Consider the following 24,131-nt stretch of genomic DNA (forward strand, 5'->3'; position numbering starts at 1 on the left):
TTTTTTCGTCTCTTCTTGAAGTTATGACTTTTGTTTTAATTGATTCACCTCAACTCCGATGTAGAAATCAACTGTCACGGGACGATTGGAAACATTTTTAGTTGTTTTTTTTCTAGATTTAAACATCAGAAAGAAAGAAAAAGTAATTTATTAGGTTTTGAATACAAACTTCAATTCTAAAAAACGTTGATAATTTTGTATTTTCCTCAAAATACAACAGAGAAGTGCAATGGCGACACCCAAAAACACTCCCCGTGGAGCAAACACACCACTGTCCCCCAACCGGATCACCCGGCTCCAGGAGAAGGACGACCTGTGCAACCTCAATGACCGACTGGCCGTCTACATCGACAAGGTGCGCTCCCTGGAGTCGGAGAACGCCGGCTTGCGGATGCGCATCACAGAGTCCGAGACAGAGGTGACCCGGGAGCTGACTGGGCTGAAGGCAGCTTATGAGACCGAGCTGGCCGATGCTCGTCAGACTCTGGACTCGGTGGCCAAAGAGCGAGCCCGCCTGCAGCTGGAGCTGGGCAAGCTGAGGGAAGACCACAAAGAGCTGAAAGCCAGGTGAGTGACAGGACGTCAAAAATAATCAGATTTTTTAAAAATAGTCTTCTTTTAGAGTTTTGGACTTACTTTTATGAGGGCGCGGTTGGGAGGGGGGTTTGGGGTGCCCGGGCCGTTTTGAGGCCCTGAAAACCTTAAGATCACCCCTGTGCGTTTTTTAAATGTAGTTTCTTCATTGTTTCAGGGAGACTTTGTTACCTTCTGTTTCTTTCTTGTTAAAAGTTGAGTTTGTTTAGCATAAAACAGGATCCACGTGTGGTCTGCTTACAGCTGCGATTGTTAGCAAACAGGTTGCTGTGTGAAGGTGATTTCTGAGTTAGTTTGTGGTCTTTGTGACTCATCTTCATTTAAGTTAATGTTGCACCACATTGTGGCATTTCATATTATCCCATAATGATCACGTGGAGTAAGAGTGGGTGCTGCTCAGATATAATCTTAGTCAAACTGGATTTCCAAACTGGACAAAACAAGACAACGTGACTGTTAGAAATCAAGTTTTTCTGGGATTACACAAAAGTTGTGTAACAATTTGGCTCTTTTAAAAAAATAAAAAAAATTAAAAAAAAAGACGCCACTGATCTGATGATCATGAGAGGAAACAGACGCCTCAAGGCTTCTGAATTCATCCCTTTCAAAGCAAATCTCTCTCCGTCAAAGGTCGCCATGTTACCATGAATCCTGAGCGAGAGGGTTTTGTGATTGTACTGTTAATATGCGAAACATTTGTGCATGTGATCCACACTTACTCATCAGCTCCTAATAGTGGATGCTTAAATAGGCTGCACAGAGCGGGGACCACACCCTTTTCTTCATCACTCAGTTTGACGTTGGACTTCCACTCCGTCTCCTTCCCATGCTGCCTGATGACTAACTCTTTCCCCCCAAAGCCTCTGCTCCTCCACCAACGTAACCATCACAAAACATAATACGTGGCAGTGTTTAGAGTTCTCCACTCTCGCCTCCATTATTTTTCCATAAATACTGACGACGATGGCCGTTTGGCAAAGCCAAGCCGTTGCCATGGCAGCTTCCGAGCTAAACATCAACGGCTGTGGCTTGTGGCTACCAGATCCACGGGCTCTGATGCAGGATGGATTTCTGCGGCCTATGAGTCATATGCACCGAGGTCTTTCCCGTCGTTGGCTACATCCCTATTCAAAAATAGTTCAGATTTGTTTCATTATACTGTAAAGGAAACTGTAGTTATTTGTTTCCACTTGGTTCTTAGGTTACAAAGCCAAAACAGACGGCTGTTCCTGTCGGGTTTTTTTTAACTGTAACATCTTCTTTCAATCCTCCAAACACATCCAGGAAAATCCTTCCAAACATGTGAGACTCTTTGTGTCCTTACAGGAACACCAAGAAGGAGTCGGAGTTGATGGGCGCGCTGCAGAGGCTCAAAGACCTGGAGGCTCTGATGAACTCGAAGGACGCGTCCTTGACCACGGCTATAGGAGAGAAGCGTAACCTGGAGGTGGAAAACAGGGACCTTAAGGCGCAGGTTGCCAAGGTAAACTCAATCCCACGTGATGTTTGAAAGCTGCTGGAAACACATCTGGGGTTCATTTTTCTGCAGTTAGTTCACCAACTCTAAGTCTGACTCTTAAATTCCTCTGTTTTCCACTCTGAGGATAAAGGTCCCAGACACAACTTGTTTCTGAGGCAACATGCTGTATATTTGAGTTTTTTTCTTGTCGACATTACAAGCCTAGAGGACTTACTTCATTTCCCTAACAAACGTAAAATGTGAATATTCTTGTTTGTGTGAGTAAAACAGCTGATTTACTGACCCACTCTTTCTGTCGTTTTGACAGAAGGACGCTCTCCCTTCACTCCAGCTCCCTGACTCTATGTCCTGCTTATTTCTGGAGCCTGCGTGGTGTTTATCTCTCAGTCTCTCTCGTTGCTTTCTTAGCTTGACATCGGATTGAACGATGCCAGGAAGAAGCTGCAGGAGGAGATGCTGAGGAGGGTGGACGGAGAGAATCGCATACAGACCCTCAGAGAGGAGCTGGAGTTTCAGAAGAACCTCCACTCGGAGGTCAGAAAGGATCTTTGACTTTCTCCAGTTGTTTTTTCGATTTTTCTTTCTTCTGTTGTTTAAAATACAACACATGCGTGTAGTTGGGATGGTAAAATGCTTGATTGGTATTCTCTTATAGGAGCTGCGGGAGGTGAAACGGCGTCATGAGTCTCGTATGGTTGAGTTGGATAACGGACACCAGCAAGATTTCGAGAGCAAATTGGCTGAAGCGTTGGTGGAGATGCGTCACCAGCACGATCTGCAAATCAAAATGTACAAAGACGAGATCGAGAAGACCTACAACACGAAGGTAGAGCACCGATCAAGTATAAAACATGAACGAGGAAGAAAGAGTTTCTTTACAGACATTTGTCCTTGTTTCCTCTTCTGGTCTTTGGAGTGGAGGATAAACATTTTAACAAACAGCAGTCGCATCACGATATGGCGTGAAAACAGTTCCAGTTGTTGTATATATTGATGACATTGATTATCATCTCCCTTGTTGTTTCTTGTCAGCTGGAAAATGCCCGTCAATCAGCCGACAGGAGCAGCCACTTGGTTGGAGCCACACACGAGGAGCTCCAGCAGACTCGAATCCGCCTCGAGTCGGTGTCCTCTCAGCTCAGCCAGCTGCAGAAACAGGTGATCTGAAACGAGCCGCTCACTCCCATCACGTCCCTGATCTATGTGACGAACACGGAGCTGAACCCATCTATACAATTTAACAAAAAAAAAAAACAGCAGACAAGAGAAGATTCTCAGGCATACGAGCGTGACAGTAAAACTTCTCTTTCCTCTGACCCAGCTTGCAGCCCGGGAGGCAAAGATCAGGGACCTGGAGGACGCCCTGTCTCGAGAGAGAGACACCACCCGCCGCCTTCTGGGAGACAAAGACAGAGAAATGGCCGAGATGAGGCAGCAAATGCAGCAGCAGCTGGATGAGTACCAGGAGCTCCTGGATGTCAAGCTGGCTCTGGACATGGAGATTTGTGCTTACAGGAAGCTGCTGGAGGGAGAGGAGCAGAGGTATGATAGACCAATCGCCATGCATGCTCGCAATATGTCTTGTACTCAGACAGGAATGTGACAAGTTGTTATTATTTCACTTCATGTTGTTTGGTCATTAGCTGAACTGACAAAAGATAGCTTCCTTCCGAGTATGTGAATAAGCCACGCTGAGGTTTTGCAACGCAGCACTATTATTTATTCCAGTAAAACAGTGTTTTACCTAAAAGTCTTATTCTTCATCGTTGGTTAATAAACTTCATTTGTCTCGGCAGGCTGCGCCTCTCCCCAAGCCCCCCGCCCGCCAAAATGACAGGAAGTCGTTCGTCTTCTTCAGGCGCTCACGCTCGATCAGTTCATTACAACTCTCCCGCCAAGAGACGCCGCCCCAACGACACGGACAGCGAGGCTTCGAGCTTTGCAGGCGGCGCTCTGGCCCGGACTCGCATCACGCAGCAGGCCTCAGCCAGTGGACGCGTCACTGTGGACGAGGTGGACCTGGATGGAAAATACGTCAAACTCAGCAACAAATCTGATGAGGTGAGAAAAGGAAGGATGTGAAATCTGATTAACCTGTTTGTGCTAGCCTTTGACATTCTGTAATCTACGTTTGACTGTATCCCTCCATCAGGATCAGAATCTGGGGAACTGGCAGGTAAAGCGGCAGGTTGGATCCGGCACTCCCATCTCCTTCAAGTTCCCGGTGAAATTCACCTTGAAGGCTGGACAGAGGATCACGGTAAGCGGCGTCTTCACTCAGCAGAATCTCAAAATCAAACACGATGAGCGAGAGATAATCTCCTCTTCTTGTATCTTGTACGTGGTTTTCAGATCTGGGCCTCTGGTGCTGGAGGAACCCACAGTCCTCCCTCTGACCTGGTGTGGAAGACTCAGGCCTCCTGGGGCACCGGAGACCTGTTCCAAACCACCCTGATCAGTGCCAATGGAGAGGTATTTGTTTATGAATAACAAGAGGAGAATTATGTCCAAAGTTTTTTTCTGTCAGAAATGAAAAATGTTTTTCTTTACTCCTCCAGGAAATGGCGATGAGGAAGGTGACGCGCACACAGTTTGAAGATGACGATGATGACATGGTGAGAGAAAATGTGAATACACACTCATAGGAGAAGCCAAAACAATCAGCTCAAAGTTGGTGGCTTGAAACACAATTACTGGAATTAAATCTTTTGCTTACAAATACAAAGAAACATTTTTTTTTTTAAGCCTTAACTGCGGAATTTGATTTTAGTTTGAAAGATAATTACTCTATTAAAGGAGTTACTGTGATTAAATCACTGGTTGTATATTTTCCGTTAATCATCTTATAATTGTGCCAATAAGACGAAACGTCACTGGTCATGGGTGTCCATATTGAATGCTCCAGTATCAGTAACACTGTATCTGTCTCTGTGTCTCAGCAGGTCGCTCACAGCACCTGTGGGGACAGCGAGTACAACCTGCGGAGCCGGACGGTGGTCTGCGGCTCCTGTGGACTTCCATCGGATAAATCCAGCAACTGCTCCGTGACGTCTGCTTCCCGCTCGTTCCGCAGCGGAGGAATCTCCGAGGGTTTACTGCCGCAGTCTTACGTGTTCAGCGCCAGCACGCCTCGCAAGGTGACACATACAGACGGCCTTTGACCTTTTGTGTTTTTTTAATGGTCACGTTTAGAAGAAAGAGAGAGTTCATGTGTGTGATAACGTTTGTCAATCTTTTCTCCCAGACTGGAACCAGGCTGGAGAGCTGTCCGATCATGTGAGCCGTGTGTGGATCCACCTGAAAACATCTGTTTTAGTTATTAATTCTCAAGTTACCAGTTTATGTTATTTAGTTCATATTATGTACTTTGGAATATTTTCAAGATAGTGAATGCAATAAAACTTTATACTGCTTTTTTTATACAATGTAAATAGGCATGCTTATGACATACTGTCTTGAATTGCAGTGGTTAGTAAAGCCTTTGTTTGACTTTCCTTCATCTTGCACTAAAAGATGAAGCTGCTTTAACAGCTTTAAATCCGCTGAACTGGCTTCTATAATCTACAAAGACAATGATTTTAAAAGACGTAGCAGATTAAGAATCATACATTTTTTACTCTATAGTGACACATGTATCAGATTTCATTTAGATTTTCATGACACTCTGTTAACATGCTGACCTAGCAGTGTTACAGTAAATCTTTTTTTTTAAATTACAACAAATACATTTTCAGGATTTGAACTAAGTGGACCACCATACTTGCCTTAAAGCTGCAGCATATTTTGTATTTTTGCTGATTTGAATAAACGTGTTTTCAGATATTGGCCCTTTTTTTTCTTTTGCAACGACAATCATTTGAAGGCAGTTTTAATATTAGCATGATATTTTTCCTGCTCTTCCTATAAATAGAAAAACTAGATTATTTAAATGTATGGTTAACTCTATTTGACTGACTGACTGTGGCTGTTTTGACTGTGGTTAATTTACATGGCAGGTTCTTTGATTTGTTTATTTTTTATTCTGGGAGGCAGAGGTGAAATATAAAAAAAAAATACTAAATTTACTTCAGAATAAGAATCAGGTTTAGTTTCAAGAAGGAATTAAATCTAATTTGGAGCAGCAGCAGTTCAGTTGATCAGGCGTTGGGTTGGGAACTGAAAGGTCGCCGGTTCAAATGCAGATCAAATGTGGAAATTGATCTGGTAGATAGAAAGGTACAAGATCAACTGCCAAGAAACCCCTGAGCAAGGCACTGCCCCCCTAAAAAAACACCACCACACTGTCCCCCTCACCCTGACCTCTCTTCATTAGTAGCACATGTCCATAGGATCCTGTTATGTGTGTTATATGTTGTGTGTGTGTTTCAGCCTGTGTGTGTGCAGCATGTCTCAGTATCAGAGTGTAAAGAATTTAATTTCCTCAAGGGATGTTTTTTTTATAAAGCACGTTTCAACCAGAGCCCTCTCTTTCAAGGCCTGTTTTCAGCAACAAGTCAATTCCAGGTGCTTCACATTAAAAGCATCTTTCCAGAAAAGAAACATTTGAAACAGCACATTTATTCTGCGTTTAATAAAGAAGCTATATCTATAAATTTAAAGAACAAAAACTATGACCATTCATGTAGGAAAAAGTACAATGATTTTCAAAAATATGCACTCCTAAAAATTGTTTCCCGGTGGGCGGACTTTTATTTTGATATCAGCTGTTTTTTTCCCTTCTCCAAACCCGGAAGTGAAGTGAAAGACGCGCTCAGCTGTCAGTGTTGTTGTTTCGCGGAACCATTAATAAGTACATAATTGATCTGTAAGTTGTGTCACTGCGTTGTTTAAAAGAACAAACGTGCATGTGAAGTTGTTTTTCAGGACAGAGTTAATGCCGTTTGGTGAGTTTTAATAATTATTTGTTACCGGAAGTCAGATCAAGCTCCTTTTATGCATGTGAGTTAACCGAACAGCTGTGTGTTTGTCATGTTTTTCTACATTTTCTTTTACTTATAAACTTTATGCCAACAATGCTCTTTAATAAACGAATGAAACTCTGTTATTTCTATCAGACAGGGACTTTAACCTTCACCTGAGACAGGTGAAGTGTGACTCTGACTACAGAGATTATTATTTATAATAATAATAATAATAAGTATTATTATAATTATTATTATTATTATTGCCATCTCACCTGATAAATGTCTGTTACACCAAAACATGTGATTTAGTAAACATGTCAGAGTAGATTGAGAGACAGTGTGTATTTAAGTTTCACCCTCCTCTGACATACTGTAGATGTCACCTGTTCAGGTGTGCAGACATTTATTCAACATACTGTTATAAAACAAGAAGAAGGTTGAAACATCTGAGCAGCAGGAACAAACAAATGGTTGCTGATGTGTGGAGTGTAAGTGTATATTTGTGTAGCAGCTGTAGGAGGCAGCATTGACAGCCGAACGTGCAGCAGAGCTTTCATAAGCGGGGGGGGGGGGGGGGGGAAACACATGATGCTTCATGTGAAGGTTTCATGGCTCTCTGCTGTCTCGTTTATGTAACTTCATGAAGTCGTCTGTTTTGAGATTATTTTCCTTCAGCTCTGGGTTAACTGCTGTGATCGCTTCTGTTTCAGGGGTTTCCATCCCTCTGGATGTTGAGTGTGCGGGCTCTGTTTGGGATCGGCTTCCTGGTGACCTCGAGGGCAGCGACGGCTCTTGCTCAGGCGGGGACATGCCAGCTGTCTGCTGCAGCTAACGACCACAAGAGGGACTGTTTGAGTAGCAGAGCAGCGTCCACCATGGCTCAGAGCATCAAATACCTGGGGTAAATCTCGTCCACTCAGCTGGACTCACATTGACTGTGTGTGTTGACTCTCTGAACTGACCTGCGGATGCTCCACAGGCAGGAGGAGGCCCAGCACATCGACGAGGAGCTCTTCACTGAGTACGGCTTCAGTGTGGATCAGCTGATGGAGCTGGCTGGACTCAGCTGCGCCACCGCCGTCACTAAGGTCACATTCCTTGAAGGGCCTCCTTATTTTTGGACCAAAAACAATTGTTTTTTTGTTTGTTTTGTTTTTTTTTGGCGCAGCAAGAATCCGTTTAATAGATTTTAAAAGTAATTAAAAGGGAAGCAAAAAGTAGGAAGTACAAAGTACAAACGGACAGCTTCACTAATAACTGATTTAAACGTAAACAGAGCCGTGTTTGTCCTCTCCGACTGCGAGCCCCTTCTCTCTTGTTACTGACTAAGCATCACACACCACTCACACACACACACACACACACACATTGCTGTCAGAGAGCAGGGTCAATAATCACGCACGGTATGAATCTGTGAGGCGAGCACTGCGGGAAAAGAAAGGTAATTCTATTCAGCTGAGTCACGGAGATGTGAGTGCCTTCGAACTTCCCTGGGGATCAATAAAACATCTATCTGCACAGAATCTCTCCACATGTCCACGAGCGCACACAGCCGACGCACGAACACACAAACTCATACTGAGGACCACTCAGTATTTAATTTGTAGCAACTCTGATGCAAATTGGTGCAAATGTTTTACAGATAACGATAAAAAAACAAAACATGACAGACCCTGCGTGTGTCCGACACTCTGCTGCATCCTCTCTCTTTAAAGAACCGTGTGTTTTTGTTAATGCACGTGTGCACGCACCTTGAAGACCTCCTGGGTGTCACAGAGTCTCTCCGTCTCTTGCTTTGTTATCAGGGAACCAGGTGTTTGCAGTTACAGACCGGAGACATCCTCGATGCGTCTAAAACAGATTACTGTGTTAGGAGAGAAATAACCGGATTACTCCGTCATCACAGGAAGGCTCTCGCACTCTAAAGTATCTGCTGGAAAGCAATCCTCTATTCTGTGTCAGTTTTCAGTTTCCATGCTGTCAGGTATAGAGCTCTATATTTAGTTATAGATTTCCAGTCTGTGTCCTCCTGCAGGCGTATCCAGTTACATCTCTGGTCAAGGCCAAACCTTCCCTGCTGGTGATTTGTGGACCAGGAAACAACGGAGGTGACGGCCTGGTCTGTGCCCGACATCTCAAACTCTTTGTAAGTGTCCTTTAATCATGTTTCAGTAAGTAGAGGAGAGTAACGTGGGCTTTCTCCACGAGCTTGGAGGGGCCTCAACATATCTAATGCTTGGACTTTTAATCACCAGAAGTTTGTTTTTAAGCAGAGTAAGTAACACTGGAGTTCATCAGGTAACGACAGGAAGCTGAGAATGTCTAAAACCTTCCGTAAATCCATCAGCAGACTAAGCGGCAACCTTTAAGAGAACATGCTAATGCATTATTAAGAGTGTAATTGTGCATTAGTTTGTGCAACGTGTGCTTCTGCACCGGCATGATCCAGAGAGTGCATCATTCGTTCATTTGAACACGAGTCTGAAGCATCACGTGGCGTCATGTTATTTAAAGGGAGGGAGAGGAGGGGGGGGGGCTGCTGCTCAGTCTGGCAGATCCTGCTCAGATGCCCTGGAGGTGATGGGAGTGATACGTCATTCTGTTTGAAAGCTTTTCTGACGCACTGATCTTTGGATCAGTTTGTCCGAGGAAACCGAGCTTTTATGTTTTCACTTCCCATAGCGGACAGAAGCAGTGAGTTTGCATGCTCATAGAGTCACACTGTGCGGATTTTCTGAATAAACAAATCTCCTTTTTGTTTTGTTTCCTCTTTCTACCTTTTGTTATTAAAAGTACGTTTTCACTGATAAAGCTGCTGTTCATTCATTTTGACCACTTTGGGATAACTACTCCTCCACTCCTCCTGTACAACAAAACCGATCAACGCTCCATCACTGTATTCTGCGTTCATTACCCAGAACCATCTCTGTCTATGCAGAGCGAAGATTTAAAAAAAAAAAAAAAAAAAAAAGAAGAAGCATTTTTTTCAAATTTTCCAAACTTTCCGACAGGGCTATGAGCCGACCATCCTGTACCCGAAGAGGCCGAACAAGCCTCTGTTTCAGGGCCTGACCACTCAGTGCCAGAAGATGGAGATCCCCTTCCTGACTGAGATGCCTGAGGTCTGTTGTTCATCAATAATGTAGGAGAGTTGTTGATGTGGTGAAAAAGAAGATTACAGCATGTTGTATTTATGACTGCTCTTATATGTCCAGCCCTGCAGGCACTGTCTCACTCATTATCAGATGTCATAGAAGAGGCTTTAGTCTGACTTACATAAAGCCTTCATTATGCCTGTGGGACAAATCTGGTTTTATTGTAACCAAAAAGTCTGTTTCATTATGAAGAACTTCTGAGGCAGCGTCTGGATCAGCGCCTTTTAGATGTTTCTAGTCACTGTGGATTGCTGTTCAATGATATTTGTGTTGATAAAATCAGATCAGATCGATCAGTGTACTGTAAAAAAAAAACAACTATTGAATGTGTGTGAACGTTTTTTTTTTTTTCAGGCTAAAATCATTGATGAAGCTTACAACCTGGTGATAGACGCCATCTTCGGCTTCAGCTTTAAGGGGGCCGTGCGAGAGCCGTTTGGTTCCATCCTGGATGTTTTGAAGAAGACGACAGTCCCCGTAGCCAGCATCGACATCCCCTCAGGTCAGCCCTCGCACCGTGGGTGAATTTACAATCAAAGAAAACACCATTCTTATCTGATTTACTGTTTCGTTCACGTCGATGAGCTCCGTCTCTTTCGAGGGAAAGAAAGCAGACAGGGAAAGATTTCTCAGAAAGAGACGCGCAGCATCCAACACGGCTGTTTATACTCAGACCACGGCAGCTACATTTTTTGGTGACACCCTCACTTAAACATTGAACACGTAGACTAAAACAAAAACGGTCAAAGTTCTGTCTATAAATCAAACAAGTCAGTGGTGTCATGTTTGTTGCAGGCTGAAGTAGAACATGAAAACTTCCTCTGGGTCGTCACTCCTTGTTTTGTGTTTTTTTTAAAAGGTTGGGACGTGGAGCAGGGCAGTGCAGACGGACTGCAGCCCGACATGCTCGTCTCTCTCACGGCGCCGAAGAAGTCCGCCTCCATGTTCAGAGGAAGATATCACTTCCTGGGAGGACGCTTTGTGCCTCCTGGACTAGAGAGGAAGTACCAGCTCAACCTGCCTCAGTATCCCGGCACAGACTGTGTGTTACGACTGTAGAGGTCTCAGCGTTGTCTTTCAAAGAAGAGTTCGGAAAACAATTCAGCTTTTTTTCAAATTCAGGAGTCAGACAAGAAGATCAATACCACTCCCATCGCTGTGAGTTTCTAATTTAAGTCTCGAGGTGGTTAGCCTAGCTTAGCATTGACGCTGTAAACAGATGGAAACACTTATGTAAACTCCTAGAAGCTCTGTGTGTCAAGCTGAACAGATCAGATCGATCAGGACAAGACGTCAGACACAGGAAGACACGGAGGATCCGATCAATTTCAAAATAAAACACTATATAAATTCTCACGATCGTACATCCCATTAGTTTAGCATCATAACGCCAATGAACAACGACTGAACTACAAATCAGCCACAGAAAGACAAAGTGAGTGTGACGTGTACGACGGTGGATGAGATACTAAGGCTGTGTTGTGAAATACGATAAATAAAAACAGATGAGCAGAAATGTTTCCCTCATTTCATTTCTTTTCATGTACTCTTCTAAAATACCTCGCAAGAAATATCATAAAACTCTGAATAGTGACTTTCGAAAAAAAAAGAAAAGACTTCTTGATGTGATTTTTCTTTTTCTTTTTTTTATTTGGGACATCTTAAGATTTGAATGTACAACTAGTAACTGGAAAGACAGTCTATCATTGTCCATTACATTCTATTTTAGAAATACCGTTACCATACATGTGTTGCATTATTTTTTACATTAGGTGATGTTAATGTCGTAAAAAGCTTTCTTTGATAATCAGCCATTCAAGTACAACTCCTCCCCCCTCCCCCCCCATAGTACCAAGTATGTTATTTATAAATGTGTGACTACATATACTTAAAGAAATACTGTATGTACAGTATATGCTTTGACAGTGTGGCTCATAATGCATAATGATTCCTCATGTAAGTGCAGAACATGCTTTTTGCGCTGATTACTATATACAGTGCTGGTACCATGCTCTCTTTGTGTGTCATATCCATTGAGCTATGTGGAGGAAAAAGGTAAAATAGAGACTCGAGATGCAGCGGAGCTTTTCCCCCAGAGTTGTCTTCATGCAGGTCGGAGGATGGAGGGTTGTTTTCAGAGCACAGACGAAAGCCTGAAGAGGACAACAGGGATTATGGGTAACGTGGCACTTTATCACATTTGTGTTTATACTGTAGGAAAGAACAATCAATAATTTAAACTCAAAATTAAGATTTTAAGAACAGTTTGCAAGAAATCCTCCGATGATGATGAAGCGGAAACTATTTTTTGTTTGTTATGCGATGCTGAGTCAGTCAATGATCCTATTGGAGGAGGAGGAGTTGCTGATGTACTGTATGGAAAACAAGATTGGCTGTTCCTGCAATGCATCTTTTTAAAGCATTTATCTCATGAGATTTAGTTAATCATTTTCTATCACATGGTAAAAATGTTCTTTTTTGATAAGAAGGTAAACTGATCCTAAAAGAAAATCCTTTTTCCCAAAAAAAGCTGAGTGACATCGAGGTATTTCCATTTTTCTGTTCACTCCAAGATCACAGCTTACCTGTGCTATTCTCCGACCTGCACCCCCGCCATGTTGTCTTTACTTTCCGAGGCTATGGCTAAATATTCAGCATTTCTAGGAAAAAGACAAAAGAAACAATCCCTCAGTGATTATCAGAACTTTTGACCTGGCTGAAATGAAATTGGTGACAAAATGCAACAACAAAAAAAAGAAAAGAAACTTCACAGCTACGGTTGTATAACAGATTCGTGTTTCTTTTTTGGACTTACAGTAAGGATGTTTTGGTTTTGGTTTTGGTTTTTACTAAGGAGGAGGATGACAGGATGGGTAGGAAAACACGGAAACATGAAAGTAGACACAAGGAGCGTGAGACATGACACAAAGAGAGAAACAGTGACATCACAGAAACATGATGGGACACATCGACGATCTTCAAAATAAGCAGGTAAGAGGACAGGTAAAGCAGACAAGAGAAGTAAAGAGCAAGGAGAGGGGGTAGACCTGCTTGAATAAGGTTTAAAAAAAGCTGTGTGACTTCAGCAGTAGAACATGAATACAATATGGGAGTATTCATGGCACACCTGTAAAAGCATTATTTTCACGCCATGTTTTTTTTTTATTGTAAACATGAGATCATGGCAGGGGAGTTTGTTTTCCAAGTACAGACCAAGTCAAACCAGCATATTACAAGTGAACATGTTTGCAGGTAACCTTGGTAACATAGTGGCAACTTAAACCCGGTTACACCAAGCGGTCCAGTTCAGTTTGATATGGTTGCATATTATTGACGTTTCCAATGTCAAAAGTTGTTGGGAATGGTACCAAAATAACAGATCTGTAGCGTTCTACTTTTGTGCTACCCTGCTGTTTGGGTGCCAAGCGTACCGATCCTGATCTAAAGGTTAAAGCTGGACACACTGCAGTTGGTTGATTTGACAAAATAATGGTCAAGTCCTCCATCGTCGCCCTTCTTGTGTCGCTATCTTCTTCTTTGTTGAATTTAATAGGGGCTACACTGTCGCGCTGCTACGACTCCACGCTTTTTATGTAGCTGATGAGGCTAACGGCATCCGTCTTACACCCTGCCTACAAAGTAAGGGTACGCTTGGAAACACAAGCAACATCAGGGTTTATCGTAACAAACTGTACTGAACCAAACTGAACTGCTGTGTGGAAATGGGGCTTCAGTTTACTACTGTAGCTGCCAAGCTAACTGCTAACAAGCCAGCTAGCAGAGTAAAGGCCAGCGCTAGGAGTCACAAAGGTTCACCAAGCTAATTCTTCATTTCTTTGTAATGACTTCTCTATAAGCTTTTTGCTTTTTTTCTTCCTATTTTGTTGTTTCTCCTTTATTGAAGAGTTAGCAAAGAGGTAAAAGCAGCACTCCAAGCTAACCGGGCTGCTAAATATCAGCTAGCTTGCAAACTGATGACATAACTTTGAATTCAGTGATGCTCAAGAGAAAGACTTCCAGCGTCCACCTCTGTCACAACTGTCTCTTCACCATCTTTATTGTGGGAGTGGACAGAAAGTAAAGCTAGAAGTGGAGCTAGCATTGGAGGTGGAACTCCCCTCCAGTGAAACTGAAAGTGGTGAATTAGACTACAGTGTTTGAAAAGCTTGATAAGGGGGATCATATGTCCTCTTTCAGACTTACTTTTACAAGGTTTTTAATATTGCTAGATTAAAAAGTGTCTGTCAGGAGACAATAAAGGCAGTCTTGTTTTGAGCTTGACTGGCAATTGTTAGTCAAAGTCACTGAACGGTTTTCATCAGTCACAGAAGGAAATTCTCATCCATGTCAAATATCTCTACTGTAATCCTTCAACATCGCCACGGGAGTTGAAGTTTCCTCATGCCTATGGCGCACTATGAGCATGCACGTGTATAAGTCAAAGTACTTACGCTGCTTCTCGTAATGCTTCCTCCCCAGCTGCTGCGATCTTCCGGTAACAGTATATCATCTCTATGAGGAGCCAGACCTGAAGGCCAATGATGGTCACGTACATCATGACCTCAGACACGATGGATGCCGTCCCTCTGGTGGCTGCAAACACGACATGGAGAAATTAATCAGGGACACCTGCTATGGCATGTTAGCTCAGTCTCATTTCCTGCACTTTTATCCCCTGGTGACACAGGGAGTTTATTAGATTGTGGACTAGTGAGTCTCTATTATGGAGCCTTTTTTTTATGGAGGGTTGTAGAAGACTGTACAACCTGTTTTATAACACATACTGCTTATATGGACATGGTGTCTGTTTACACACAAGCTGTAAGCAAATAAATCAAGCAAGCTTTTCATGGCCATTCATGTTGATGGATGTCTCTTACGTCTGCTCATCGTGCAGAGAGGGATGGGGTGGAGTTGATTTATTACTTTAATGTAGAGTTACTTTAATAAGGTTGAGTGTGACTCTAGAAAAACAGAAAATCTTTATCTCATCATACCTTTAGCCACCACAGTAAGGTGGACCACCTTGCTGATGACAGTGTTGTACTCGTAGTAAGCGTAAAAGAGGATGCGGTTGAAGAAGCATTGGTAGGTTCCCGAGTCATTGAAGGTGACGTTGAGCAGGTATATGGATGCATCTTGAATGTCGTTGCTTCTCTTACTTCCGTTCCAATCGACGCGGTCCACAAAGTGGTCGTGTTCGATGGTGGGACCGTCTTCGTTGTAGGTGTAGATCTTTTAACGTGGAGAAATCAGATTTAAAAAAGTTAATCAGAATTCTGCTGTGTCGGAAAAACTGTCCTTCTCGGGCCAGTATACCACAACCAGTACACACGGGAAAAATACAGCCTATTTCTAGTGCAACAAAAAGACATGCAATTCCCCACAAAAGTCTAGACACAATCCTCAAAGTTATAATGTATGAATTTCTTGTTTTTTTGTAAACAATAGAGCCATCACATATTGGGCTATAGCACAAAACTTGAAGTCTTTGCATTAGATTTCTCACAAGATACCCCCTTCTTCCCTGCACTATTTGTTCATGTATCTCTCGGCCTTTCTCACAAAAAGGGTCCCTTTATCCTCAGTCTCCCCCCAAGTCTTACACCCCCTCACATCTGGTCTTGCAGCTTCATGATTGCGAAATCTGCTCCAGGCAATTGTAGAGAATCCAGCACAAGGTCAGCATAGATGGACTGTGTCTGTCCCTGGAGCTTTAATGATCTCTGCGGTGTAAAATATCACAATCAATTCCAACTAAACCTCGCAATGGCCTCAGCACCGGCCGACATCATGTAATTTAGGGTTGAAGTGTCTGTGTGTGTGTATGTGAGTGAGTGAGAGAGAGAGATGTAAAGGATGTTAGCTTGGCTGTGTTCCTTTAAAGCATGACTAGGCGGTGTCTGAAGGAATGCAGCCTGAGACAAGTTGGATTTTAAGGATGCTTTCAAAGCGGTAAACCTTCCTTTGTGCTGCATCAGAAACATTTCCTGCTGGCTTCAGGCTAAAAGCTCTCCAGCGGCTGTACTCACATGAACAAAGTCGGCCTCTCCTTTGGCCCTGAAGTACCACTCGACTGTGGCGGCTCCATCCACCTCACTCCTCCTCTTGCAGGAGATGCAGCCCAGTTTGAAGCCCTGTCCTGCTACGGCCTCCGTGTCAGAGTCCACTTCTGCACACGCTCCATGACACTGGTACACTGTTTACACCCAACAGAGACAAGCAGTTTTTACTATGTGTTTACATTAAGGCACAGCAGCAGATTATGAGGGCCGAACACAACAAGCTCAACTCACCAAATATGCTGCCGAGAAGGGAAAGGAGCAGGAGGTGTGCTGCTGCTGCCATGTTGATGGATGTCGGAGCAGCTGGTTTATTTGACGAGGAGTCTTAAAAAGTCCAGACTTTTACACCAACGCAAGGATGGAGCTCCAACGAGATTGCACTCAAACACTGAGCACTTCCAAGTTTGCAACGGTGAATAAGTTAAATGTGTTTCCCTTGAGCTATTTATTCTAAAAGTTGTGCATCAGCAAAGAGCTGCAAAATGTGTGACAGGAGTCCTGCAGCTAGACATGCATTGTTAAGTTCAAAATGTACCCGCCTACAAGCCGTCCTTTTACTTGAAAATCTGATGTACCAACAGTGGGACCACTGTTTCCGATCTTTGGCACAAGCCAGCAACAGTGTCCTGCTGTTTACAGGATTTGTTGCCAGATATTATTGCTGCTTTGGAGACCAGCCCCTTCTTTATATCTGTTCAGCTAATTCAGCCAAGTGGTGGGTTTGTACTTTTAATTATGGACACGCACATGAAACAATCCAGATATCTGGTGACTTACAGTGTTCCCCAAAGCAACACCCTGAGATTTGATTGTATTTCTCCCTGAGGATCCTAATGTGAGATGCACAGATCATTCACTGAACCTGCGAGAGGACACATGCTCAGCTTTTTTTTTTGGCAGATTACAGACAACACGATTACACAAAGCTTATTTTAGATCCTGTGCAAAATGAAAGCTACAGACGGAGAGTCTTCAATACAATTACACGCCAGTGCATATACAATTAATTTGCATGCTCTTGGATAAGAATTAAATGGCTACCTCTTACAGGCTACACGATACTAATATTTAATGCAGACCAATCTAACGGCCTGAAGATGTTTATCCTCAATCGGATCTCTGAAATCAGAGCCTACTGTCCTGCTGTAGAGGCCTCCTGTGCTCGAGTCCTCTATCCGGGGAGGGAAAAAAAAGATGCTGTCCTGCTTTTCTCTCTGCGATGACAGCTGAATGTGGAAAAATGTGAAAATGTTTCATCTGATCAATCCGCGCTCGTAGTAGAGATGCTTCTTAGGTCGCACAGGCATTGCAGATCAAAATACTGCGCCCAGCTACATAAAAGCCAGCCCAGCCAAAAAAAATAAAAAATATATAACAAACGTGCCCCAGTTCACGGTGTTTTATTCCTACGCCACAGAGGCACCTCTGTCGCTCTCTGATCGCAGGATGCTGCAGATGCACTGCGGTAAAAAACGGTAGTGCGTGTATGACCAAGCAGACTCCCAATATGCACCGGCGGGTCAAGCTTAATCCCTATTTGTTAAAAAAAATAAGATTATATTTTTCTGGGAACACTGTGGGTTTCCCCTAAGACGACTCACTGCACATTAAATGAGAAATAGAAAGGTTTTATAGTCGCGGTTGAGCCATTCACTGATATAATTGTGAACTGGCCCTTTAAATTGACTCCAATGGGGGCGGGGCGAGAGCGAAGGGCCACTGTTTGCGGTGCCTTCAGGGGCCGTGGGACTCGTCGAAAAAACGAGTTTCCGATTTAGAAAATTGATTTGAAGACGCCGTCAAGTCAGAGCAACAGGAAAAAAGTCGTCAAATATTTTGTACCTGACTTTCTGTTGGCTTGATGTTTAAACCTTTTTACTTATTACAAGTAAGGCTGCACAATGAATCCCAATGGAATTGTTATTAGAACATGAGCTCCCGCAATAAACAATCTTTTTTTTGTATGGCACCAATTCATTACAAATCTTAGGCCTTTCTCAGGACACTTTACAAGAAAGCAGGTAAAAGATTTGTTTTATTATTACAAAGAAGACCCAACATCCAATATAAGCACTGAAGCACGAAGAACAGCAGATTGACTTTAAACAGAGTTATATGCACAGATTTGTTCATTGCCCAGTTCATTTCATTATTGAAATATTAGACGCAGTACAACTTTTTGACATTATGTGGGCTGATAGCAGACTGCATTTAAGGTTGATTTCTTGTATTTTTCATGTCGTAACTTATTCCGTAGATAGCAATGATATTGCAATGTCAGCTTTTTCCCAATATCATGTAGCCTTAATTATAAGTGAACTTTTTTTAGTTCTAGTTTTAATATGGTACTAGGTAGGCTACTAAACATAACTTGCAATCCACCTACAAACACCTAGAGGAGTTCCGAAAAATATAAAATATAATACAAACACTAGGGATGTAAAGATTAAATGTAAAATTGTGAAAAATCGATTCAAAGGTGTAAAATTTCACATCGGTACTCTGTGAGATTGAAGATAATTGAAGCTTCAATCACCTTGTTGAGAGAATAAAAACATTTAAAAGGCCTAACCACACTGTCAATCTTCAGTATCTTGAACGTTTTGTAAATCCGTACTTTTATCTTTTATATATTTTTTTATATTTTTAACTACTGTTAGTTTACACCATGGATCTGTATGTCCAGCAAATGTTGAAAAATTGACAATAAAGATGACTTGACTTTGTTTTACTTTGACAAGCAGCCCCTAAAGGAAAGTATGTTCAGTCATATTTTGTCCACGATCTCATTTTGTAAACTAAATCGTGAGAGAATTGTATTCTGAACCAGCATTGTGATTTTTTTTGTGAGTTTAGTACATCGTCACATGCCTAATATACACAATATTCTGCTGTCAAATTATTTTCTTTACTAATAGAAAGCTGGAATATCCGAGCATCGGGTGAGCACGTGAACGCTCACAGTCAACGTAAACTTGTGAATACTTGTGTAATGTAGCCTCGATACTTTAGCGTCAAATCCGCAGCTTGACGTGACCAGTACGATGGCATTTAATAATAATAATATTAATAATAATAATAATAATTCAAACCCACTTCCACACCAGACTTCCTCTCATGTTGCGTTTGAGGACACCTTTCAACCAGATAGCAACAACTGCGCCGTTAGCATTTTTTCCACCTAAAGGAGTTTTTATTTTTATTTTTATTTCTGTTAATAACAATGTTGTGGTTGAGATGATAAGGGTCGTTGACTCTTTATTTTCAGAGATGGACACAGAGACATATTGAAGGGACAGTAACGCGGCTACAACGTTGACGGCTAACCAGCTACAAGCTAAGCTACAAGCTAAGCTACATGCAGACTGTCAGTAAGTCAAATAAGACTTTTCAAACTATTTTCAGTTTTTTTTTTTTTTACATAACTTCACTTTATCTATGTTAAACAATAACTGCGTTTATATCACGGAGAGCTAACAGCAGCTAGCTGATAATGTTAGGGGTTCATCTCAGCTGTCTTAGCATCTGTGTGTTTCATTTAAATGTCTTTATTTAAATTTCATCCAGGTGTGTCTTATGTAATGCTTTTAATTAAAATCACAAAGGTAATAATCCTTAAACCAGTCCGTATTCAATCAGAGAATAAAGGAGAGACCACCTTTTAAAAAAAAAAAAAAAAGATGTATGATTTAAGAATAGCGACCAAAAAGCATCAACACTTAGTTTAGATTAACTAAAAATGTGGTTATATATTTGAGGCCATCGTATATATATTTAATATGAAGGACACACTGCAGTCAAACCTCCTCATTAAAGAGAATAAAACTTCTCGTGTATTTGAACTCTTCTGATCTTCTCCACAGGTTTGGTGTGACCATGGATCCTGCCACTGCTCCGGCCGGTCTGACCGTCCAGGCTTGTTTCCCCGGAGCCCGAGCCGCTGTTTTGGACAATCTGAACCGTCAGCGTGAAGAAGGCCGGCTGTGTGACCTCTCCATCCAGGTGCAGGGTCACGTGTTCAGGGCCCATCGCTGCGTCCTCGCTGCCTCCTCACCTTACTTTCACGACCAGGTGAGAAGGATAACATCAGGGTTTATTTTCACTGTGTGTGTAAATCATTAATAATTTTTTCTTCCCCCTATCTCTCGTCAGGTGTTACTGAAGAACGTCACAACTGTGTCCCTCCCCTCGGTTATGGACCCAGTGGCCTTTGAGAGCGTCCTGAGTTCTGCATACACAGGCCAGCTGAGCATCGTGCATGATGACATCGTTAACTACGTCACTGTTGCCAGCTTCCTCCAGATGTGGCACATTGTCGACAAATGCACTGAGATCCTAAAGAGGCCCCGGCCCGCCGCAGAGGTCACCCCGGGTGAAGCTGCAGCAGCTCCCCCTGGCACGGCGTCTCGCCAGCAGTCTCCCAGCAGCTCGGACTGCTTATATCTGGAGCGAGAGGGAAGGAGGAAGGAGAGAAAGCCTGATGCTTTGCCTCCGTTGGCTACATGGAGACGCCCGCAGCAGTTTCCCAGACTGGGTCGCCCTCGGTCCTCCCCAGCACAGCACTTAGCTGACTCTCAGCTGGACGCCGTCCCTTGCTACGTGGAGAGTGATTACACTAGCTCCGAGGAAGCGTGGGTTTCCAGCCATGCTAAAACCAGCCATTACGCCCATGACGGACCGGGTCACAATAGCCGGCACCACGGGGCGCTCCCAAGTGGTGAAGCATTAAAGCAGAAAGTCCGGTTCCATCAGCGGGGTTTGCTGCAAAGCGCCGATAGACTGCCCGATAAGAATAGAGAGATTGGAGACAGTGATGAGGCACAAGAGAGGAGGAAGAACGAGAAAAGAGAGATTGAGGCTGATGAGGGAGTTGGAGAGGAGGCGGTGGAGAAGAAAGAAGGCTTTGCACAAATGGGACAATGTGGTAAGATACAAAAGCCCATTTACTTTCCACCCGTCAGTTTGTCTCTGTGAAGCAGACACACAGTCTCCTCACTCTTCACTGATTACCTGTGGAAAAAAATCAAGGAATCACCATGGGGCAGAGGGCCATTTCTTAACTTTCTTCTTATTGGAAATGTGCAGTTATTTCCTAATTTGAACTTCAAGATCAGTGAAAACTAGTGAGCATGTTGTATGCAGGGACCAGACTGAACCGAGGCCAGTACTGCTCTGTGGTCTCCTGCAGACGGAGAACTCAAAGCGAGCGACAAGTTGGCATTTAGCAGTATTCTATCTTATCACTTCAGTAGACATCACGGTTCCTTTGCTCATCGTGGAGTGAAGCTGTATCTTGGCAGCGAGAAAGGAACACAAATAAACTTGGTGCATCGGAGTGAGTCACTGTGCAGGGCATCGCAAACTTAGCGAGAGCTGTGCACAAGGCCGAATACTGTAAAGCAGTATGCGTGGGCGGTGAAAAAAAACCTCACAGTCTGAAAGCCTCCGACCTTGTTTATAACTAGAAAACAGTTAGAAAGGCTTCTTTTAATCCTTCTTTCTTTAGCCTTGTAAACATGTTGATAAATAATAATAATCTTTTTTTTATTTAGAACAGCTGCTAATCCAGATATTTTGCTTGCCAAATAAAACTAAAATAATCTGAACAATAAAATAAAATAAACTGAAGCAAAAGAAATAAACACACAGAAAGCATCAAATTTTAATAGTATATTAAAAAAACACAAGTTAAAGGAGCAATATGTGACTCTGACACCTAGTGGTTAAAATAGGTACTGTATTTTATTTATTTGTAGTTCAAATTCAAAACACTGGAGAGAGCTGTCTCGCCCACGCCCCTTCAGTCCTTTGAGACGAAGTGCATGCAGGTTGTCATGTTGCAGACGATGTAGCTTCAGTGTTTAGCCAGCTCTGCATCCGTCTAACCTCTCGCCATTCTTCAAAAGCATCTCCAATATTGATCCTAGTTTGAGCAGGTTTCTGCTGCTGGAGCTGATTAGAAACATGCAGAGGCTTTGTAGGTCGGGTAGCAGTTCGACTGCCCGTGTTTTGTCTCCTTGCTCTGTGCAAAGTTTAGTTTCATTCGCTGTAGATTTCTGTTTGTGATTTTTTTTAAACTTTTCTCCAACAGACTTCCAGCCAATGTCAAGTGCGAACGTCGCATCCGGACAAGTAACGGGGAAGCCCCCCGTGGAGGAGGTGAAGGAAAAAGTGCAGAGGAGTTTGATGGAGAGTGAGCTCTCCTCCAACCTGGCTGGTGTTCATGCTTGTCAAACAGGCGAGGGCGCCCCGGGTCCTTCCTGTTCAGCTTCGGCCCGCGTGCAGTGGCAGACGAGTCCCTGGTCTGAGCAGGAGCCGAGGCTGCAAGTCGGAGAAGCCGGCAGCTGCAGTAAAGATGAGGATGAAGATGAGGAGGAGGAAGACGCGGGCTTCGGATGTTTCACAGGAGAGACTTTCAGCAGAGAGACATATGACGAGATTGAAGAGAGGACAGGACAGGTTTCCCAGAGGCCTTTAGTGCCGGGGTCTCCGGACTTTGGCATGGCCGGCTCGGAGGTGAACTGGCCCTCTACCAGCGTGGAACAAGGAGGCACACTGCCCCCAAACAACTCCCACCGCCAAACCTCCCCATCCTCTGCTGCTTTCCCCCCACCTGCTTCCCCTCCAACTCCATCGTCCTCATCCTCCGTGTCCCTCGCCGGCGCCCCCTACACGGGCAAAGTCCACTTCTGCCACTGCGGCAAAGCCTACACCCTGAAGAGCATGCGTGACCGGCATGTGAAGATGCAGCACCTCAACCTACGGCCCTTCGGCTGCCCTGTTTGCACAAAGTCCTTCAAGATGAAGCACCACCTCACCAAGCACCTTAAGACTCACGGAGGGCTGCGGCCCTACGAGTGCGGCCTGTGCGGGAAGAAGGTCATCTGGCGAGACAGCTTCCTCAGGCATCAGGCCCGATGTGAGAGACTCGCCTCCAGCTCCTCGGCCAACAGTAACAACACAAGCACAGCAGCTATGGATCTAGATGACAGCTACGCGTATGAATTTGAGGACGGGGAGGCCTTCCTTGCGTCGGGAGGACAAGTGAAAGTGGAGGAGGTGGATTTTCACGGGGAGATGGAGGACGGGATGGGCGGCCTGTTAGGCAGTGTGTCTGGGATTGTGGATGAACTAAGAACTGAGTCACAAAGTTTGGACGCAGGTAGTCATGTTTTTAAAGAGGAAGCGAGCGAGAGCTTCAGCGTGAATTAATTCTTATTCTAATCATTTTGAAAAAGGCTCACAGCACTTAAACAGGTGAACGATAAAGAATACAAATGGCTTCTTCAAACGGCACCTTTTTTATTGTTATTTTCATTGCACGGTCATTTAGAAAGAATGAACAATCATAACGCTTCTAATCTCGACCCTGTGTAAGTTGTGCACTTCCATAGTGATGCTGTAAACCGTCTCTTTGAGGGTTCGGGTGAAGTTAATTTGAATCTTGCACACAAATAATTTGCCATTCACTCGTGTAAAAAATAAATGAATAAATAAATCAAGGATATTTTTTTCTTTTTTTTCCCTCTCTGCTACATCGATGTCTCTCTGCACCATGTATAGAAAATAAATATTTGTGAAAATGATTCTTCACTTCACTGGATTTTTCTGATAGGTCGGGGATAGTAGGGATTAGACTTGTTTTAAAACTTCAAGGATAAATCAAGAACATCACACGTAATTTGATAATTAAGGGTGAGTGAGACACATTTTAAACATTGAAGGTCACTCTAGAACATAACCTGTCTCTTTCGCTGGTCGCTCATACTAAGTCTTAAATAAGAGGATATCTTCTCGAACACTTGATCTCTCTGTTGTGGTTTATTCTAGAACATTACAAGTGATTTTAATGGGGGGTTTTTTATATCACTGAGGCTCATTTTAGTGGCTAAATTAAAGAACACTGGAGCTCATTTTAAAATGAGTCGTTCTC

General features: G+C 43.3%; 4 protein-coding genes across 6 annotated transcripts; 3 read left to right on the forward strand and 1 right to left on the reverse strand.

Moving 5' to 3' along the window:
• Positions 1 to 205: 205 nt before the first annotated feature.
• On the forward strand, positions 206 to 5,894 carry LOC306839594 (lamin-A-like). 2 transcript variants are annotated; one of them, XM_079368365.1, is made up of 12 exons: positions 206 to 567; positions 1,921 to 2,077; positions 2,483 to 2,608; positions 2,730 to 2,900; positions 3,107 to 3,232; positions 3,396 to 3,616; positions 3,871 to 4,135; positions 4,227 to 4,334; positions 4,427 to 4,546; positions 4,633 to 4,689; positions 5,014 to 5,211; positions 5,319 to 5,894. In XM_079368365.1, the coding sequence occupies exons 1-12, from the start codon at positions 230 to 232 to the stop codon at positions 5,352 to 5,354; spliced, it is 1,923 nt and encodes a 640-aa protein (XP_079224491.1). In that variant the 5' UTR covers positions 206 to 229; the 3' UTR covers positions 5,355 to 5,894. The 2 variants fall into 2 exon arrangements, with proteins under 2 accessions (XP_079224491.1, XP_079224492.1); XM_079368366.1 differs by having other exon boundaries at positions 5,017 to 5,211.
• An 877-nt stretch (positions 5,895 to 6,771) lies between these two features.
• On the forward strand, positions 6,772 to 11,747 carry naxe (NAD(P)HX epimerase). 2 transcript variants are annotated; one of them, XM_079368631.1, is made up of 7 exons: positions 6,772 to 6,878; positions 7,689 to 7,879; positions 7,958 to 8,066; positions 9,014 to 9,124; positions 9,990 to 10,100; positions 10,488 to 10,635; positions 10,993 to 11,747. In XM_079368631.1, exons 2-7 carry the CDS (start codon positions 7,707 to 7,709, stop codon positions 11,190 to 11,192), a joined length of 852 nt encoding a protein of 283 aa, XP_079224757.1. In that variant the 5' UTR covers positions 6,772 to 6,878; positions 7,689 to 7,706; the 3' UTR covers positions 11,193 to 11,747. The 2 variants fall into 2 exon arrangements, with proteins under 2 accessions (XP_079224757.1, XP_079224756.1); XM_079368630.1 differs by having other exon boundaries at positions 6,784 to 6,957.
• A 30-nt stretch (positions 11,748 to 11,777) lies between these two features.
• On the reverse strand, positions 11,778 to 17,854 carry scn1bb (sodium channel, voltage-gated, type I, beta b). The gene is made up of 6 exons (XM_079368632.1): positions 16,430 to 17,854; positions 16,166 to 16,332; positions 15,131 to 15,368; positions 14,585 to 14,726; positions 12,719 to 12,793; positions 11,778 to 12,286 (listed from the first exon to the last, which is right to left on the reverse strand). The coding sequence occupies exons 1-5, from the start codon at positions 16,479 to 16,481 to the stop codon at positions 12,724 to 12,726; spliced, it is 669 nt and encodes a 222-aa protein (XP_079224758.1). The 5' UTR covers positions 16,482 to 17,854; the 3' UTR covers positions 11,778 to 12,286; positions 12,719 to 12,723.
• Positions 17,855 to 19,131: 1,277 nt separating this feature from the next.
• zbtb22a (zinc finger and BTB domain containing 22a) lies at positions 19,132 to 23,782 on the forward strand. The gene is made up of 4 exons (XM_079368807.1): positions 19,132 to 19,569; positions 20,062 to 20,269; positions 20,351 to 21,122; positions 22,290 to 23,782. Exons 2-4 carry the CDS (start codon positions 20,075 to 20,077, stop codon positions 23,408 to 23,410), a joined length of 2,088 nt encoding a protein of 695 aa, XP_079224933.1. The 5' UTR covers positions 19,132 to 19,569; positions 20,062 to 20,074; the 3' UTR covers positions 23,411 to 23,782.
• The last annotated feature ends 349 nt before the right edge of the window (positions 23,783 to 24,131 follow it).

Source organism: Symphodus melops (genome assembly GCF_947650265.1).
Source record: "Symphodus melops genome assembly, chromosome: 18".
In the NCBI taxonomy this organism is placed as follows: Eukaryota; Metazoa; Chordata; class Actinopteri; order Labriformes; family Labridae; genus Symphodus; species Symphodus melops.